A 21,715-nucleotide genomic window follows, 5' to 3' on the forward strand; every position below is an offset into this window, starting at 1 on the left:
TCAAGACGAGTCCAACAGCACCTGGTATGTGGGAGTTTTATCACATCAGTGAGGTGATTGCAGAGCCTTCAGAAGCAAAACTCCTCCACCTACCAGAGGGGGCGCCAGACTAGTGTGGGCAAAAGCCGATGCTGCGGGAGTGGGAGGGGCCGCCCAGTGTGGCATCATTGTTGTATAATGAGCGAGTGACGCCGGGATGCGCGTGTTCATCATTGTACCAGCTGACACCGATTGGTCCGGTAATTTGTCCCCGTTTTGTCACCATAAGTGGGTGGCAGAGGCCGTATGTCTGTCTGTACTTTACAGAAGCCCTCAGCACTCAGTGACGGCCACAAAACGCAGCAGACGGAAGACCAGCCGGCCACTAACCGCCACTTTCATCCTAGTGCAGAGCGTGAAGTCAGGGTCAGCAAGAAGGGAGTCTGACATGCTGCCGTTGTAAAGGTGAACTAAACTCATCATTAGAAAACGTGCGGATCATCTGCAGCGGGTCACGGAGCACGTTGGGGCGCCCGAGTCCTGATTTACACCTCATCTCCATGGAGATGAACACCCTGTCACCTTTTTCAGGGAACCCAAGGAACACCACTGGTGGGCCACGTGTGGTGGGCGGGGCTCCTAAGGGGGTGGTCCCTTATTCTGTGAACACCACTGTATAAGAAGAAATGATAATCGACCATCGCTGAGACACTGGTGCTGTGTAGGACTGGCAATGGACAACGCAAGCAAATTCCGAGATTCAACCCTGGAGTATCGATTCAGCTAAATACAGAGATGGGTGGTCTCAGCGTTACAGAAATCACTCAGTCGCCCGAGTTTAAGGGGAAGGCGTCAATGAGCTTGAGACAAATGTGGCATCAATTCTCATTCCAGCCTCTTTTCATGTGTAGCTCTGAGCTGATGGAATGAGCTGCCCACCTCCATTTGCAATTCTGACCCCCTTGATGTGTTTGAGAAGCGTTTGAAGACCCTCTTGTGTGGCAACTGATGTTAGCTGTTAGGCTTTTGTAACCTGTGATTGTAACTCGCTGGCGTTTTGTTCTGCGCTCTTCACTTGTGCTGTCACCTTGTGCTGTCCCCCAGACTGATGTGTGTCCTCCATTTCTGTTATGTAAGTAGCTTTGTATAAAAGTCTCTTTAATTTATAATTTCTCTTACAGACACAGGTGTGGCCGTTGTTGGTTTGAACCCCAAAATATATTTTCTGGAGTTACGATTCCTGAAGTGAATTCCTGGTACAGAATATCCGGTAGTCACTCACTCATTCAGTCATTCATGCCGGGCTACACCCCGATCTGCCAGACAGAATACGCTGGCGATTAATGAATTCATTCCTGGATACGCCGCCGATTACAGACACAGAATACGGTAACAATTCAACCAAACTCACTGGCATTTCCAGACGTTGGCACAGCGCTGCATGGGCCGGATGTCCGTATGGCCTTCTGGGCTCTTTTCATGTTGGGGTCAAGACAGGGAATGAAGATTTAACGGAAAAACAGGCAGAACTGAAAGGACTGAAGATCGTCTGTCACAACTAGAAGGCCAGACAAACTCGAAATGATCAAAGTCAAATCTCCGAGGGAAACGCAGGCTAAAGGTTTTTGAATGTGAATCCACAATCTCGGACAAATTGTCACATTGGTGATGTCACACGGCACCACCTCCCTAACCACACCCCCATCAATGGCACAAAATGGCGGTGCCCGCAGAAAACAAAATGATGTCATAGCAACCACATAAAACATACAGAAAAACGAAAATAAGAAACACAAAGGAAACAAAAAGAATTAGAACTTCGTGGGGGGAGAAACTGCTCATAAAAATACAAATAAAGTCTGTAAAAAATGAATAAAACGTGTTCAGTCGTAACACTTAGGATCAGGCGAGCAAAGGTGGCGAAAGTAACGAGCATTAAGGGCGAAATCGATGTTGGCGTTAGGAACGGCGAGATCTGAAAAGGAAGGAAGTGGGCGATGGGCGGGTGACGCGACTGAGACCTTCAGCGCGTCTCGATCTCGTCTCGGTGGTCCCTGACCCCGACCCTGCTGCACACAGCTGAGAAATGAAACATTTGCTTCTCATTAAAGAGACACTAAAAGAAATAAAAGGTTTTCTGATGAGCCCACACTCCAGCGCAATTGAAACCAGAGCCCCGGTGTTTCAACACGTCCACAGGCGCTCTGTCATCGGCGTTTCCGTCGGGCCGTCACGTCTCCTTCTCACCACAGAACTCCAGTAGGCCGGGGGTCTCGGTCCACAGTGGCACTCACTTCTGAGGGCTACGGCTGGAAAAGGAGAACCCAAAATGCCTGATGCCTGTGGACTCCCAGTTAAGCCTGCAATATGGGACCAGTGCTCCGCTCCGCTCCCCCTCTGGTGTGCCCCCCAGCACCTTTAAACAGCCCAAAAGCACTAAAGCAGACAAGACGGCCGAGGATCAATGGCAGCCGATGGGAGACGTGCCGACGGTGTCCTCTCTGCAAATCTCCAAGGTGAAGCTCGTCTTTAAGGGTGGGCCGGCGTGGTAGGTTTGGGGGGGGTCCAGGCTGGCTATCACACACACACTGCAGGAACAGATCCTCACTTTCCCTTTTACGCCCTGTCAATGGAACAAGTAATCTCATCATGCAGAAAAGCGCTGACTCAGGCTTTTGTGTAAAGTGCCTGCAGATGTGTGTCATCTCAAAGGAATTCACCTCATGTAATGCAAACCAGCTCCGCACCGAGCCTGCCGCGGCCCCCCGCTCGCTGAGGGGCGTGAGCTGTGACGGGGCCGAGAGAGCCAAGCCGGCTGGCGGACACATGTTTACCACACTTAAAATACGACACCTGGGCACAGGTGGGCACACGGCCAGTGGGGCTACAATTTGTGAATGAGCAGGGATGGGCAACCTTCAGTCACGTTTACTACGGGCACACTTGGGACAGCTGTGTCATTTCTGGGGACACCTGGACTTACTAAATAGTCCACAGGCCTGTGACACCTCATGATGCTTCACCATCACTGCAAGGGTAGCCTGATGCAATGGTGGGGTGCTGTGCCTTGCCACAGAGTGGCACCTTTGTGCCCATGCTTCCACGGTAGGTCCTGGCCCCTCAAGCTTAAGTGAGTTCAGGAAATGAAGGGATGAGCCACACAGACTTCAGTTAACAGCTGGCCTTCACCCTGATGTCCTATCCGATGTCTGAATCGGTACAGAGGGGTTAACGACGACAGTGACACTGGCAGGCTACACTGTGGGTGCAGGTGTCAAAGAAAGGCCAAAGGCAACACGAGTGGGGCTGGCATGTCACAGCGTAAGTGACGTCCCTGAAAGCCGAAAGACACAGCAGTCTGTAAGCAGGCCGGAGATCACAGCGCCCCCTAGCAGTTCTACCAAGGGAAGAATTTCTAGACATTTAGCAAAAATATAAGGCGAGCTGTGCTTGACACAAAGACAGAAAAGCCACTGTATCAAAAAACGAGATGTAAGAGGCACTCTGTGACAGACAGATATTGTTAAAGACACTGGTCCATAGACAGATTGTTGTACATAGACATGAAGGGCACTATATAACGGTGCCACTATGCTGCCCTCTCTCTGTAAACGTAGTGTAGACATTGGTAACCTGATCATCTCTGGAGGACCTGAGAAATGGAGAGAACATGCAATCTCCATACTGGCAGGGGCCTGTCTGACATCTGAACTCAGCCTCCAAAAGCCATTAAGCTGGCAGCACCCACTATGGCACCAGTGTGCTGCCCGGTGTCCTCAGCATTTTACTGTCATTTGTCATCTTGAATCAACATGTGGCTGCTCTGTAGGGCTCAGTCACTGCAGGGCCCCACCCTGTCTCCTCCATGTTAACCCCATTAACTCAGGTTCATCCTGGCAGGGCTGGAGTTTATTCCAGTGGCACTGGGCACCATATCAGCTTACTGGATTTGAAAGCCACAATTTAAAAGTTCAGACAGGCAGTGTGACATCACGTCAAAGAGGCAGTGCGCACGTCTCCCGCTGAATTGAGACTTTAGTAAATGTTGTGCAAACCAGTCATCAGGCGTTAAGCCCATCTGTTGTCCTTGGTTTCAGCTTTGGTGACTTGGAGGTGACTTCGATGACGAGTTCAACATGAACCCCCAAATGAGCTGCAGAGTATGAGAGGGTCCACCACTAAACCTGACCTGCAGTATTCCACAGTGGACTGCGCTGATCAGCAGGCCCCTCGGTGCTGAGGACGATGAGGTCAGTGAGGAAGGAAAGTTCAGAGGGGTTCATTAATGAATGGTGCAACGCGGTAATGGACAAGTGACTGATATGACATCGTAGAGGACACGCCGAGCCGTTAGTCATGTCAGCTGTGACAAGATTGCGCTAATGACTTCTACACTGCATTCAGATGGGGTACTTGTGTATATAATATTATAAAGAGGGGCACCGATTATTTGTATAATATGCTAACAGACCACTTATGGATGTAATATTGTGACACGTGAGGCTAATTACACGTCTAATATTCTAACTGGGTAATTATTTAAACAGCACACCATGCCTAGGATAATTACATGTTTAATAAAGTTACTGAGCAAGGAATTATTTAATATTCTGAAAGGCGACGATAATTACTTATATAATATGATGATAAAATATACAGTGAATAAGAAGAATAGCTGTACTTAATAAAACGCCAGAGCACTGATTAATAAATTTAAAAGGCCACCAAGAATTTCTTATTGTGAATATGTGTAATGTGCTAACAGGGAAATGTGTGATAAAGGAAGGTGGCATAAAAAACTGACATGTAAGGCACTATAGCAAATGGGAAGACAAAGACAGAAAACAGAAATCCACAAAGACACGATTACAGTCACGAGAGGGCTCAGCAGAAGGGAACGTCACTCGTCAGACAGATGAGGCACTTTATAACAGATAGATAGATAGATAGATAGATAGATAGATAGATAGATAGATAGATAGATAGATAGATAGATAGATAGATAGATAGATAGATAGATAGATAGATAGATAGATAGATAGATAGGTGTTATTATTGGATTGATGTGAAAGGCACTATACAGCTCTGGGTTGCTCTAACCATATATACGAAGCAGCACATGCTGATGCCAGTCACTTGTACCAAACGCCACAAGTCTTACTGGAAGGTGGGGGTGCAATGTGCCCGCTTCCCCTCCACGGTGTGACATGCCAGCGGCACAGGACAGCACGATGCCCTCTGTTTATCAATATCAATCAGTGCATCTGCTGCTCTCAGTCCTTCCTCTGTTGTATGCTGGGCAGAAAATCGGACTTGTTGAAAGTTCAATTAGATGAAGGGTTCTGCAGAAGCCACTGTGCCTGCTGATTATGTTTGGAAGGGGATGGCGTGGGCGGCGAGCGCAGGACTCCTGGAAAATTCCAGTGAGTTTGACAAATACACAGACACTCTATTTGTCAGATATTTATAATCGGTGCCCCTTCCTCATCAACCCTTTTTGTGTTTGCTAAGCTGATAAGGTTCTTTCTTTCTTTCTTTCTTTCTTTCTTTCTTTCTTTCTTTCTTTCTTTCTTTCTTTCTTTCTTTCTTTCTTTCTTTCTTTCTTTCTTTCTTTCTATTACAGCACTTTTTATCCACAATGTCAGCCATTACTAGTTGTGTACATGTGTGGTGTAACCCACTGGTCTGATCTGCACACTGCCTGTGCAATAACACTTCATATCAAAATTGAATTGTGTGTTGACCATTCAACATACCAGCCCCCCCCCACACACACACACACCCCCCCCCACCATTCCACCCCTTCTTCATTCTGTTTCTGTAACAGTTCCTGACAGGGTCAATAAATCGATCGAGGGCCCTGATGCAGCCATGGGACAGACTAATCCAATACGCTGCTATCCACACTGAAAAAATAATCAACTAAGAAGAGTGGGGGGTATGGGGGGGTCCCTCTCTGAGCAGGTGCCTGAACACGCTGGAGTGTTTCCAGCCTACCACTGATGCACAGACATACCGGTGAATGACCGTTCCTGCCATGGGAATCAGCAGCGTTTAAAGACGCCTGACACAACGCCAACCACCTGAAAGCACCTGAAAATCGTAAGTAAGTCAGTGTGCCTCATAAACACACTACATAATTAGAATGGCATCGTTCAATAATATGCAGTCAGAAGAAGGACGTGTGCAATCATCTCATGGAAAATGGTGTGCAGCTGCAGAATACGAGCTCTCCCTGACTGACAAGCCAGCACTTTGGGTACCCAAGCCACCATGAAGCGACTTCTCGTAGATACGAAGAACTTGGGCAGACTCTCACTGGTTGCGTGTGAGAAGCCTTCAGATGGTTGAATCTCCGACGGTTCTCATTTTACTTGCACATCTGTGTTCTTTAGACATTGAAATATTCTTAACGACAAACCACAGGAAAGGACAAGCAACAGGGAAGTTCTTAAAATAGAAATGAAAAAGTAAATGAGGAGGAAATGTCCAAAGAGAAATTGTTTCCAAAAAATCAGGACATTCACAAGGCAAACAAGGTGACAACAGACTTGCCTGGTGACAGACATACAGTAGTACAGTGTAGGCCCTGAACATACCAGATGGGTCACCGAGGTTGACAGTGTCATATGGTATTGTCCCAAAAGAGCGTGTGAAGCTGCTGCTGCTACTGCATTTGCTCTGTTGATGTTTCAGACGCCCTCATCACTGCACTATTCACTTCTCTTTGCTTTACATTGGGCCCTGACTTGGGTGACAACACCTTCTAAAGGTTATTCCTTTTCAATGTGGTTTCATTTCACCAATGACAGGATCTCGATTCTTACTGCTGAGAAGAATACAAAGAAACCGCCTGCTAGTCCAGGACAATTCTCAAACGTAGACCACCGCTGTTAACACCTCACAGCAGCCTGTGGGGCTTACCAAGAAGATCAGCGTGGAACTGTGAAACCAACGAAGGTGAAACTTGAAATGAAAAAGAACAGCTGAATTATATGAAGGGTAAATGTCCCATTGCTTTGTTTTGATGATTCTTCTAATAAATAAACTACATCAGTCAGGTTTCAGATATTTAGGTGAGCAAAAATGGAGGTCATTTTATGGGAACAGGGAATGCCTAATTATTATTTTCCATTTAAATTCATCTTCAATTATGTGGTTGAGTCCTGACAATTCACCTTACAAAGGACTTTGCAAAGTGGGGGGAACCTGTAGTTGCAAAAGTGACACAGTGTATCTATCCTGTTTTACCTGTTGTCACTCTTCCTGGCTGTGTAGCGAGACCTCACAGGTGTCGGCATCACCAAGTGACTGTCACCGGGGTGGCACGCGAGTCCTTTACTGAATGCCCAGCTGGCTTTTTGTGATGGACGTTAGCTTGTGTGTTCCTCAATGGCTTACTCCACCAGTTGTGTGTTTCCTCATGCCATTGTTAACAAATCTGATAAGCTCCCAGTCAGCCACCCTATCAGTGTTGTCACAACAGCTGTGTCACAAATGTTATATTTTTGTTCTTTTCATGGTCTTTTCTAGCTGTGTTTATGTTTTATCACTATATTTTATATGGGTGCCAACTGGGTGTTTGGACTCTGTGTCCCCATTGCCACCAGATGACTCTTAGTGACGCAGCTTGTGACGTCACACTGTTTTCCACTGTGAACTGGAGGCACTCAATACAGTCGCTGTCCTCACCTGGAATGTCTTTCGGTTTAGTGTGCGATAAAGAAGAAGACGACTCTTAGTTTTGCTGCCTTTGGCCCTCCCGTCTCTGATCTTTTCTTTTTGTCCCACTTTACGTTTTGTTCTGCCCTTCTGCTTTGGTGTTTTTATCTTTTTTTCTAAAGAACTTTTTCTTTCAATCCTCTCCTCTCCTGATCCTCCTCCCTCCATCCTTATTTTCTGGGAGATTCGAGTCCTGACAAGTGGCAGTGAACACTTAATGACGCAGGACTCCTCTGCTGCTGCTGTTTTTGTAATTCTGTACCCGAGTTCTCTTGTAACGCTTTCATGTCAGCCACAGTATTCACAAAGTTTGAAATTAAAAAACATTAAAAAAAACAGCAGCAGCAAATGGCAGAGCTTCTAAACCAGAATGTTATAATCTACACTTAATAATGAAATGGGCCATCGTAGACTCGGCACTTGACTCCACATTGCTTCAGATTTACCAGATACAAATAAATGAATTTTAATGTACTGCCCATGTTCTCTTATTACCTATTAAACCTGATTTTATTAATTTCGTAACACACTTAATTTCAGATTAAAGTTGATTTTTTCTTTTTTAATAATAATAAAGACGATACCACCTCCCAGTTTCCCCTTCTTGCCCACGCTAATCCCACATTCTCTGATTCCCAATGACACCTCAATAATCTGCCCATTCATTTGCTGTCAGCTTCCTCAGGTCGGAGGACTCAGAGAGCGGGCGGGCACTCAGGTGGGCCAGGGCGGCGGTCCATACACCCAGGCGCTGACACGGGCACAATCAAGCAGCCCACCGTGTGGCCACAGAACCCTGATTCCGGTAATATTTCACTAATTGCAGATTATAAACGAGTTACATATAAACAAACATCCCATCTTGAAACTGAATTATGTATGTAATAACACGTTATTTTTCCTTATTTCATATTAAAATCAATTATGCATGCAGTATTACCTGGCCTCATATTTTAGAAGAATTAAATATTTACTTAGGTATTATACCAGTGAACTGCATATTAAAAATGAATTATATATGTGCTAATTATTTTACTTAATTATTTCATGATAGGAAGTATTAAATTTTTCCTTTGACCCCCTCAGTTATCTGCTCTGCCATAATCTCTCCTATGACTTCCCATTAAGGTCACTGAGCTCCAATGCTGGAGGCCCCAGGATGCTGTAGGGGGCGCACAGGAGGGAATGGCAGTCCCCTTAGGTCCTCATTGTGCCCCAATAAGGTCTGTCTTTCGATTGGCATTTCAAATGTGGCTCCATATGCTCCTCCTCAAGAGGTTGGCAGGGCGGTGGAATGGTCCGATGTGCCAGCCCCGGCTATCTATGCTGTGCAGTTCAGACAGCCTTGTAGTGAAAGAGTGGCTTCTGAGTTTTACTTGATGGCCCTTTGGTATTTCAACCCCACCGTCCTTCCCCTGCCTTGCCAGGCGTCCCTCTCCTCTCCTGTCTCTGCAGGTCGTGTGGCCCGCTGCCACCTGAGGTACAAGCAAACAAAGACACTTTGGGAAAGCAGCTGGCAGGACGAGCGCAGAGAGACGGGGACCCACCTGCGGTTGCTGAGGGATATTTACAAAGCTGGGATCCCGGGGTCCAACGCTGACGAACCGCTGCGCCGGGGAAGTGCTGGGTGTGGAGTAGGCTGTGAAGGAAAGACAAGAGAAGAGACACAAGCAGTTAGTGGGGGCCACACTTGCATCTATCAGAGACCATTCACATTGCTTCTCCTGATTTTGCTTTTCCCATCAGGACTGTTCAACCCACTGATGCCAGCTGCAGATGCCCGGTGATGACTGGTGCCACAGCATAGCCTAGTCAGCTGTAACGCCTTCAGCCAGAGCACCACACAGCTGATCACTCGGGCTCCAGTTCAACGGCTTGACTACGTCACTGTGCACCACTCTCTAGAGCTGGCACAGGGCGAGTGAGGTGATATGTGACCGAGAAAGCAGTTAATTCTGTGACGTGTCCAGCACGCATGCTGCTGGCCTATGGCAGTCCGTGTGGCATGTCCTCGTGTGAACACCTTGGCTGTTTGACAAACAAAGCATCACAAAACAGTGCTGGCGTTAAAAGGGGCACCCACTAATAAAAAGTTGGGCAAAACAGGTGCCATGCAAAGTGGCTGTCAAATGGCGAACAAGGCAACCTAAGTCTCTGTCATGAAAGAAAGGAAATTAAAGAGACAACTGTACAGATGACAGGAGCGCTGTCCATCCGTGGGTTACGCATCACTAACTTCTTAAACCCTGACACCTAACTTGGCAAAATCTGATCGACCAGCAAGCGGGAGATGCAGCGTCACACCTCATGACTTTCGGTTGTCCCACACTAGCACGGAGGCTGGCAACGGTGTGGTGTCACCCAGTGCGCACCCTCCCAGAGCTCCTTAACAGAGGGCTGATCATCCTTTAAACAAGGCAGCGTGCTGACATCCCGTTGTTAACGGCGTGAAGACACCACTTGATTGTTTCATTGGGCCCTCTTGGGTCATTTGGGTGTCACCTTCCCCCTTTGACACCCACTGATGTGACGCTAGGTGCCTGCACTCACTGAAAATCTTTATATCAGAATGAATCAAACTGAAGTGTATGGTAAATAAAACCCACAATGGCAGTCCCTGTGATAAAGACAGAGGTGAAGGCCCAGATCTTCAGTAGGTGCTCACACAGAGGGCAGAAGGTCTAGCCAAGCGCCTTTGACTAAACTGAGGTCACCTCCTCTCATTGGCTCTAAAGACCTTTCTCTTTAATGAATCCAATAATCACGTGACAAGTGCTCCATGGTGACCTCCTGAATGTGCTTTCAGCGATGACGTGACACGTAATGACACCTCCCGATGACATGCCTAACAACAAACGTCACAGCCAACAACACCATCACCAATAACCCCGGTGGGCACAGCACCGCAGTGACGGCACAGTCAGAAGAACACGAAATCATAAACACGGTACAAACGTCCAAAATGGGAAACACTTTAGCTGGCGGTGACACGATAAATGTTCATAACAGTACTGAAGAAAGATGAAGGAAACACACAAAACCAAACCAAATAAAACGGAGAAACGAGCCAATTCAGAAGGGCAGTGTTGTGTGACGGAGCTCACCCAGGTCAGCCCTGCCGAACCGCACAGACATTTCGTGGACTTTGATTTCACTTTGAACGTTCTACAGCATTGAAATGTGGAATGGAGTCGGGACACTTAAGATGTGAGGCTGACGCCCCATGTTGCCCTGCTGGCCACTCGGTGGCCTGGTGACAAACCTCACACAATACCACGGCGTATGCATTGTGGACCTTCGATAACACAGCTTGTTCCTGGCAGCGGACGCTTCCTGCATTCAGCCATTTTTGCTCCTTGTCATTTCTTTACGGAGAGTTCCTGACACAATGAATTTTTCACGTGGGCCGTTTCTCTCCGTGTCTACACCTTGGTCCTCTGGTGTGGTCCAGATGGTTGGTACGGTGGCTCACTTCACCACCATTAACGCCAGCTTGACTTCTGCTACACGGAGGAAGAGCGGTGTTGCTGGGTTATGGGTCGTCCCATCTAAAGGGGGTGTATGGACGGAGGTCCGTTAGACGGAGCGGTGCGAGTGTCGTCCGACGCTCCGTGTGAACTCTGCAGGCCATCCTCTCCTGTTATTGTTATTTACCGCGCTCTGCTCCATGACACTGCGACTGAAGGGAAACTGCACAAGTCACGCTCGTCAACACGCTCGTCAACACGCTCCTCAACACTTGTGCCTCGGGCAATTGCGTTGTAAAACAAACTGAGCTCAGGAAATCAACTTTGTGTGGGAAAGAGTGGCCAGCGCGGAGCGGGCAGTCGATAGTAAGTGAATGAGAACAGCGCAGGACGCAAACATTTGGGGGAAACAATTTCATCAAAGTATCCTGGTACATCAAATTAAGCAGAACAACCTGACTTGGGAGGAAATCGGCACAATTGAATTCTTCTCAGCGTCTCCAGGCTCCACAACTGCAGCGAGATCGATTGGACTGAGCGAGCCAACCTGTCGGCAGACTCTCAGTAAAACTCGCGTTCATCCATCACACCGGCCTGGGCCACTGGGAGCCCACAAGTGTCAGCACTGCGCCCGTGAGCTGCGGCCTCACTGAAGGAGCTTGAAAGGGCACAGTACCCATCCGTGTTTACGCACTTAAGGGTTCAATCCGTGGGCACAGTGAGGGCATCCATGAGGGGGCGCAAGCTAATCTGCCAATTGGATTGAGGTGGAAAGGAGATGGAGACACACTCTCAGCCCCAAATTAGAGCAGGTCAGCTGGCAGTGCCAGGTGGAAAGTCACACCACTGAAACAGGCAGGCAGCTGTTTGGTCCCTGTCTAGACGGCCCCCGAAGCCCCTTGCAGTGGCCAGACCGTGAGGGTGTTGTGGCCATACATAAAAGGTGATGTAAAAAGCCTCCCTCACCCCCACATTAACACTCCCCAAAACTTGTCAGGTGGTGGTGTGAGCCCCTCTGCTAGCGGTGGTCCAGTCACATGAAGAGTTCAGGAAGTGGTTTGGTCGTCCATAAAGCACCGTATCTCTCTCAGGTTCTATTTTAGAGTACCTTAAAGGTGCCATGACAGAGTCTGAGTGGCATATTGACAAGCTGGCATATACAGTAAATGAGGCCACTGTCCCAACAGACATCTGCCACTCCCATAGACTGGCCACACCTCTGCCCCCTCCCACTATTCAGTCCTCACCTCCGATATGTTAATCAGTTTCTGGGCCCGCCTCTCATTTACGGTTGCCTAGTGACGTCCATTTTTAGATGTCAGCTGTCCTTTCGATTTGAAGCAGTTGGTGAGGCTCAGTTGTTTGAAGTTCTCCACTTTATGCCGTTTGCTTGACTCCACGCTCTCCTGCTCCCTTAATGTCACACTTCTGATTCCATCGCTTTAGTCCTCCAGCAAGGCCTTGGTGCTCACGTTTAACCCGAAGCACCACAGATGAGCTGAAGTCTGACTTCATCCTGGGACACCAGAGCAGAGCCATGACAGGTGCCACTCCAGTGTGCCCAACTTGGGGGTGACCAGGCAGAGCTTCTTATGACACAGCGCTGGGCAGTAAAGGAGTTGCAATGAGGGGCCGATTGAGACCACAAGGTCCTCCAGCAGAAGACCTGAAGGTCCCCGGACAGCTCGGATGCTGAACCTGAGCGCATTGCCTCTGGCGACTAGAGCTGGGATTGACAGGCCCACCCTAAAGCCTTTCAACTCCTTTACTTTTCCTCCCTCCATAAACATCCCCATCCAGAGTGAAGGCCTGGTCTCGGCCCAGGAGTCATTCAAACCTGTGTCAAACAACAGTAACACTCTGAAAACAGGTGGACCACCCTGGTACTGGGGTGTTTTAGTAAGACCCTCAGTGGTCAGATGATGATCCGTCACTTCCATACTCACCGTGCGCTCCATCACTGCGCCGCCTCTCAAATTTGTCGTCTAAGTGAAGTGCCGATGGTTCGTTCCAAAGTAAATTCGAGCCGATTGCTTTTCTTGGCTTTTCTCAGGAAACCATCAACTTGGCCAGTAACCCAAAACCGGACGTCTGGGGGGCTGCAGACCGGTCTGTTTTCATTTAGCAGGTACTGCCTCTCTTAATCCCGCGGCTTCGGAATGCGTCGTGGCCTGTCGGTGTGACAGCATGTTAGAGTTGATTCTGTTGATTTGGGTGGGTGATGCCACCTTACCAACCGTCAAGTCCATTCAGGTTGATTAGGAGCTCTCCAGAGAATGAGGCCTGACGGGCCATTGATGTCTGGAGCCCACAACCAACCATGGGAGACGCCATTTTAAGTAGGCAGGCTGTCTGGCAAACAGCATGCCACAAAATGCCACCGGAGCCGAGGGTTGTGTGTGGGCGCATAAAAAGAGTGACAATGGCATAAATCAGCAAAGTGGGCGACTAGCGGCCACAGCAGAGTATGGGAAAGGGTCTCAGCGAGTCACAACAGCCACCTCTCTGAGCGGTTTGGGAAAAGTCAGAAATACGAAAAACGAAATGAAAATTCACAGGCAACACCAAAGTCGAAATTCAGAAAATACCGGGCTGAATAACGAAGGCCAAAAAGCGTTTCTGTAAATGAAATCAATTTCACTTCTGAATCATGCAAATCAGTAAAACGGAATTATAAAACTGAGAGTCCTTTATTATTAAAGTCGCCCTCTTTAAAGGAAACAACTCAGTAGGAAGGTGAGACTCGTTAACTTGTCAGGGTGCGTCGAACCCTCCGTGTTTACTGCGCTCAGCTTGTCTAAACGGCGCCCCCCTTCAGTCTGTCCCGGTATAATCGCACCTCCTCCTCCTCCGTTCCTTTGTCGGTTTGGTGTTTCTCGTTACAAACCGGGTGCTTCAGTCCTCTGACTCTGAAGGTGGCATCCGCAGTCCACAATGCAGGAGGTGCTGTTTGCAGGTGTCACCCATAAACAGGGCAGGACACAGATTCGGGCAAAGTCTGGCATTTTCTGTTTTTTGACAAATAAACGAGTTAAGAGACTAAGACGATCATTCAGTGCCAGCTTGACACCCAACATCAGAACGTCAAGCACATTCCCATGAAATAGACGTCCTCATAAATCTTGGACACTCGACCCAGTGTGCCACCATCTTAAATATTGTCACAATGATGACATCGAAAGCAAATGTCCGAAACCTCATCAAACCCCACCTTTCCAGCAAGCACACCATCCATCATGGCAGACCGCGGACCTCCAACGGTGTTTGGACAACGCCAGCCAGCAGGGAGTGTGAGGTCAGTGCCAAGGCAGTCAAGCAAAAAGACACAATGAGCCCTGTGCCCGGTTCGGGCACAACTTCCGTCTTTCATTTCCTTGATGAACACGAAACACAAACCAAATAAGAGCAACGTGCACAATGAGGCTTAACACTGCAAGTCTGTGAAGGCGCTGGACCCTGAAGGTGGACCCTGCTGTACAGACCCCTGACCAGCTGCTTTAATTAGATGACTCGCCCACTCTCTCCTGGGCATCCCCTCTTGCCCTTCCACCTCACTTCCTCTCTTTCTTACTGCCCTTGTCACCCTGTCTCTCTTGATCATCCCGTCTTGCCCCCCTTCTTGGACCCCCCTCGTCACTTTAGTTGCGTGGCTCCTGCTGGCTTTTGCTCACTAAGCAATAGAAGGCAATTACTGGCCGGCAGCTGGTAGAGTCACTTTCAAATTGGCCATTTGCTCTTACAGATTGGGCCCTTGCCATTTTTATTAAAAGCATGTGTGTGTCACTTGAACTCCAACCGAAGAGCTGAGGGCGAATGTTGCGTGTGTCTGCTTGACACTCCAATACGCACACACCCACTGGGTGGTACGGGCCAATCTGACCAGATGCCACCCAGTGCCACACAAACATCCCCCAAACATTCCTCGGGTGTGCCCTGGATGACTTGACTGATTGTCAGGGCATTGTCACCTTTCATCCGTACTCTGTGTCCCAAATGACTTTGCAAACAAAGGGAACTGTGAAAGTGTGCTCTCTGAAAGGCGCTATATAAATTGAAGACGGGCAGAATGGGAGATGTAGTGACCACTGTGAAAGGTGCCACACAGGCAGAAACATCACTCAATAAAACAAAGAGGAATGGACAGACACCAGGGGCCACTAACACACACACACACACACACACACACACACACACATAAAGACACCTTGGATATGCACATCCTGTACTGTCGGGTGCCTTTACACACTGACCACGTGAAAGGCACTATGTTCAAAAACACGTTACAAGCGTGGACACATACCCCACTAGCACCAGTATGTGCCTGCTGATAGCGACCACACGAATGGCACTATATCAAACGTCCACACACACACACACACACTCTGCTAGCAAAGTGCTTTAACCACGTGAAAGGCACTATATTCAAAATGACATGTTGTCACACACGCACAGACACCCCTGGACATACTGACCAGATGAAAGGCACTATACTGAATGGTAACTCATTCACTGACACACATACACCCTCTCATGGTGCTCATTAGTATTCACATCCTCATTTGCATATTTTGGACCATTAAAGTGTCCATCCGGTGTACCTAAGCACATAGTGCTGCCTCCTTGAGGCCCCTGAGGGTACTGCACCCCTGATTAGTGCCCACTGAATACACAGACTTGAGTTCCCTGTGAGTTTCTGCTGCCAGGATATGCTTCCGTAGCTTTAGATTTGGAAACGGGTGGTGAAGCGGACAGCATGGACATGGACGTGAGGGAGTCAGAGCTTTAAGGTGACGGGTTCAAGGCAGGACCACAGCGGAAAATAGAAAGTTAGTCCATCCCAGGGTCACCAGAAAGTCCTCCCACTTTTCACCAACTTCTCAGAGGAACCGCTAGTACAAAGTTCACCCCGAGGCTAGCCAAGTCCATACTCAGAAAATGTCCCCTCTGCCACCACTGCCAGTCACCTTCATTCATCCCTGGGCCTGCTGAGTACACCATTATGACTACCTTGTTACAGCACCTGAAATCAGTCATGTTCACTTACTTGGGGATGTCGGGGAGTTGGCTCCTCCTTCTGCGGACGTGGTAGGGGGCTTGGAGTCTGGCACTGGTAGGGGCACGGGTCGAGCCATGGGCGGTGGAGGGGGGGGGCGGCAACATGGGGGTCGGAAGGAATGGATTGTGCACCTTGCCTTGGCTGCTTCCATTAGGCTGTGGGGAAACAGAGAAGAAAGGACAAGAAGTTAGAGGTGTTAGGGCATCGGGACGGCGGAGGTCTGAGGGCTCACCATACGGCCTGTGGAGGACACACAAGAGGAGGGTTAGTGGTGCGTTGTAGGAAACATGCACAGATTCAAAGGCAAAAAAAACCCAAGTGAAGGCAGAGCCCGGGCAAATCTGCAAGTGTGGCAACAAAAAAAGCAGCTGTCGCCACCTTATAGAAGCCCACCAAAAATGACAAGAATAATTATAGCAAGCAAATGAAACAAATGAGAAGATGCTGTGGAGAACACTGCCATGACTTAGGCAGCACAACTCTAGAAGAGACCTAAGGACCTAAACACTCACAGAAGGTCCGGGGCCTAAACCCTCAAAAAGGCCTGAGGTCCAAACACTCACAGAAGGTCCGGGGCCTAAACCCTCAAAAAGGTCTGAGGTCCAAACATTCACAGAAGGTCCGGGTCCTAAACCCTCAAAAAGGCCTGAGGTCCAAACACTCACAGAAGGTCTGAGGTCCAAACACTCACAGAAGGTCCGGGGCCTAAACCTTCAAAAAGGCCTGAGGTCCAAACACTCACAGAAGGTCCGGGGCCTAAACACTAAGAGAAAGCCTGAGGTCTAAACACTCACAGAAGGTCTGGGGCCTAAACACTAAGAGAAAGCCTGAGGTCTAAACACTCACAGACGGTCCGGGGCCTAAACCCTCAAAAAGGCCTGAGGTCCAAACACTCACAGAAGGTCTGAGGTCCAAACACTCACAGAAGGTCCAGGGCCTAAACACTAAGAGAAAGCCTGAGGTCTAAACACTCACAGAAGGTCTGGGGCCTAAACCCTCAAAAAAGTCTGAGGTCCAAACACTCACAGAAGGTCTGAGGTCCAAACACTCACAGAAGGTCCAGGGCCTAAACACTCAAAAAGGTCTGAGGTCCAAACACTCACAGAAGGTCTGAGGTCCAAACACTCACAGAAGGTCCGGAGCCTAAACCCTCAAAAAGGTCTGAGGTCCAAACACTCACAGAAGGTCTGAGGTCCAAACACTCACAGAAGGTCCAGGGCCTAAACACTCAAAAAGGTCTGAGGTCCAAACACTCACAGAAGGTCTGAGGTCCAAACACTCACTGACACATCAGACCTAAACACTCAAAGAAGGTCCGGGGCCTAAACACTAAGAGAAAGCCTGAGGTCTAAACACTCACAGAAGTTTCAAAGACATGCAGGACATGTGTGTTTGGATGAGTGGGCCAAGGAGGGTTCCTGCCTTGAACCTATGATCCCGAGTTGGATTAGGTGGGTTTAACAACTTGATTGGAGTGGACAGATTGGGGCATCAAGAGGGTGAAGAGAAGGCGGCAACCTTGAAGGCCACAACTGTGTCTCCGGTGGTCTTTATGAGAGCACACAGCCATCTCCTGAATGGGCCCACCATTAAATCCCAACTTCTCCACGCCTACCCACTCACTCAGATCACAGCCAAAGGCCTCAGGATGTGAGAGGAGAATCTACACACACATGAGGACAAAAGCACTATATAAATGTAAAGAATGATTATTATTATTGACACCGCAGTCCCTTTACTCTAAACAACAAATATGCAATACATCCATACTTTAGGGGGCTGACTGAAGCCCCTCCCTCCATTTTAGACCACCTGAATGTCGGCTCTGCCCACCACTCTTTTTAGGCCTTTAACCCTTTCAATGCAGAGACGCTACCATTAATGGCTGCTGCCCTGTAGACTCTCCCATCTGCTCAGCTCGTCATTTTCCCGACTTCGCCTTCCTCTTTGCTGTTGTTTACACAACCAGGGTGGCCATTTTGTTTGTTTTTTGTTGCAGCATGAAAGTCCGCCCCCCACTCTCGTTCCTTTACTCATTTTGTCCAATAAGGGGTCTTGGGCAAATCACTCTTGAAGGTGCTGAATGAAACCAATGACTTCCACAGAATTCCTCGCCAATATAAAAACCAAATGCTCTAAAAGGCGCTATACGATATAAAATGGAGACCACTCGTGATATAACATGATGCCAGATGGATCGACTGTTCCAGTGTTTCCTCACATTCTGCTCTTCTCTCCTCTAGCGCTCATCATTAAAACACCCAGCGGGTTTATTTCGTTGCTGCGTACAGTAAAGCCGGGTGGGTTGTGACATATTGTGTGCTATAGCGCCTTACATGCAGGTGCTCGTCTCACATAAGTCAACGGCAGATGGGCTGCTGCATTTAACTTTGTGACGTTGGTGTCCTTAAGCTTGACTGTCTGACTTGTGCACTCCCTGGTAAGGCTGCAGGATGCCACGCGGGCACCCTTGAACTGCCCTTGACCCAGGAGTAAGGCCATTTAATTCAAAAATGAAACAAACAAAGGAAGTAACAACAAAAGGAGCAACAGAGGACCACCTCACACGGCTGCCACCTCTGCCTTTCACTTCTTTGGCCATTTGAACCCTTAATGGGGCCTTTGACTGTTGGGGGCATCGTAGTAAATGAAAAACCTTGATGGCCCCCCAGAGCTCTGCTTGTTGACCCTTTTGCTTGCCTTAACAGGGTGGCCATAATTAACTGCTGATGAGAAAAGGCGCTATATACAACAATACCAGCTATCGTCACGCGGCTAACAGGCAGGACAGGGCATAACATATAAAACAATGTCAGACCACCTGAGTGTGCGATTCATTACTTGTGACTGTGCACATGATGAAAGGCGCTATAAAACATCAACATCAGCTTTATTTGTGGCAGGGCTTGAAATGATAGATGCTACGGATATATAAAATGTGCCTGACTCATGATGGCCCAGGTTCTAACAGCCTAGGATTTCACGAATGCTGGCGTGATGCCCCCTTAGGAGCGGGTTGGGAGTTTCTTTCCTTCCCGCAGTCCGCACTGCTGCTCTTCCTTTGTTTTTAATCTTCCTCTGCAAATTTGAGTCCATTCATCAGGCTACCGTCTTGCAGATCCGCATCTTCTATCCAAACAGACTTTCATTTCTTTAAGTTGCTGGGCGTCTGCGCCACAGGTTGTCCAAAATCTAAATTGATATGCAGTCGGACCCCCCTTCACCCCCTCCCCTCTACCCACCGTCCGCCGTAAGATAAGCTGGGAGAACGAAGGCTTTAAATGAGAAAGTAGAACCCCCCCAACCCACCCCACGAGAGCAGCGTATCGATTGGGCGTCTAGACACGAGCGGATCTGCTATCTGACCGCAGACATCAGTCAGCGCTGCGCTCACCAGGGCGCTCGAGATGGCAGTCTGAGTTTCCTCTGTGCCATTAGGAATTCACTTTTAGGCTGCCACTTCTTGAAGAGATTGGGAATCCGTCTGAGGAAATGCATGCGGCTTCCTGCTGGCACCAGGCTGCTCGAGTCCTCCTAAGAAGAGGAAGGCAGGCGACTACCTATGGGGGGCACTCTCCTGCACCTCGCTCGGCCTGCTTAAAGCCAAATTCAAATGAAGGCCTGTCCAACCTGAACTCAAAAACCTCATCACAGTTGGCAGCGGCCAACTAGTGCCATCAGCTGAGCCACCGGGCACCACAAAATGGAGCTATCTTCTTTAACAATCACCAGGGGTCTGTGAAACCCAGAGGCTTCAGGACCTCCAGCGACCGTCTATGGAGAGGACATATGGCGCCAGGGATAAGGTGCCAACAGCCACAAGAAGGACTTAGGCCACATTAAACACTTCAAGTCACAAACAGCGCCTGCCTCACTAACAGCTGGGCAGTGAAGGAGAGGCGTTGAGGGTGGCATCGTCCAGTCATGGCGGCCTGCTTCACAGGCCCCAAAGCATGCTGGGATATCATATAAAACGCACTAGCAACATGATAGGGCAAAAAGGCATCACCTAGATAGAAGTGAAAGACACTATATAATAATTAGATATGAAAGGCACTATATAATAATTAGATAGGAAAGACACTATAGACTAGATAGATGTGAATGACACTGTACTGTATAGAAATGAAGGAAACTACATAAACAAAGTGATATTAAAGGTACTATAAAAAAGATAAATGTGAAAAGCAACAGAGAGAGAGAGAGAGAGAAAGAAAGAAAGAAAGAAAGAAAGAAAGAAAGAAAGAAAGAAAGAAAGAAAGAAAGAAAGACGGAGAGAGAGAGAGAGGGAGAGACCAGGTTCATAAAGCACCTCGTCATTATGGAGATGTCACCAGGAGTTAGCCATCTTGGTAAGGTCAGTGTTAACATGCATACTGCTTGGTGTATAGGTGTGTGTGTGCGGTGCCCTGTTTAGGGTCTGTTCCCTGCCTTGCACCCTATGCTAGCTGGGATAGACCCCCACAACCTTGTTCATGACAAAGCACGTTAGAAAATGACTGACTGACATACTGTACATGTATAAAGGACAGGGGATGACCTCACTGAGGTGCCTGATGAGCAGTGACACTGAGCTGCTTTGTATCCTCCATGTCTTTAAGAACGGTGGTCCCCACTGCTGTGTACATCCACCCTCATAGACTGGTAGATGGAGGTGAAAGGCACTATATGATAGATAGATAGATAGATAGATAGATAGATAGATAGATAGATAGATAAATAGATAGATAGATAGATAGATAGATAGATAGATAGATAGATAGATAGATAGATAGATAGATAGATAGATAGATAGATAGATAGATAGAGTGGCCAGGTGAGCTCACACTATATGGTCCAATGCTGGTTCTCCACCAGTCAGCACAGATGTGTTATAAAGCTCTGCTTCACCGTTCCTCAGCTCTCTCTGGTGGTCTCTTTTTTAAACGTTGGCCCCTATCATGCTCCTTGGTTGCCTGTCTTCCTCCTCCATAATAAGTTGAGTCTGAGTTCCTCTTTCATGTGACTACCAACTGTCATCTAGTAATTCAGAGACTGAAGAGTCCCAGCTTACCAGTCCCCCAAGGCACCCCGTGTAAATTGATGCTCATGTACAATACAGCTTGGCATCCCTGAGATGCCCAGCTGGCTCCTGGGTGGTCTCAGCACTTGGGACTTTCTCTTTTATGGCAGGACTGGCAGGCAATTTCCCTATTGGTGCCCTCAAGCCACTTTGGTGTCCTTGCAAACTTTTGTAACTGTCTAAGACACTAATGTCACCCGATAATGCAGCGGGCGTGTGCATTTTAGCTGAATATATGACCCGTCACAATTTCATGGAGCAAATGCATTATCTTTATTTTAATTTATGCATTTGCATTACCATTTTCTAATGCTTATGCAGAGTCTGATCGCTTATGACCAGTACTGCACTCGGCACTCGCAATAAATTACACGCAACAGCTGTGCTCGTCCTCAGACCATGCAGGGCGCTCACACACAGATGGCCACT

The 21,715-nt window shown here is 48.2% G+C and overlaps 1 protein-coding gene across 1 annotated transcript in view; it reads right to left on the reverse strand.

The window, feature by feature from the left end:
* Positions 1-21,715, reverse strand: part of nfia (nuclear factor I/A) — a 293,924-nt gene that overhangs the window by 5,761 nt on the left and 266,448 nt on the right. The window contains 3 exon segments of the mRNA XM_051933185.1: positions 9,249-9,340; positions 16,213-16,318; positions 16,320-16,379. Coding sequence (XP_051789145.1) covers positions 9,249-9,340; positions 16,213-16,318; positions 16,320-16,379 — 258 coding nt within the window.

This window comes from Erpetoichthys calabaricus, chromosome 10, assembly GCF_900747795.2.
Source record: "Erpetoichthys calabaricus chromosome 10, fErpCal1.3, whole genome shotgun sequence".
In the NCBI taxonomy this organism is placed as follows: Eukaryota; Metazoa; Chordata; class Cladistia; order Polypteriformes; family Polypteridae; genus Erpetoichthys; species Erpetoichthys calabaricus.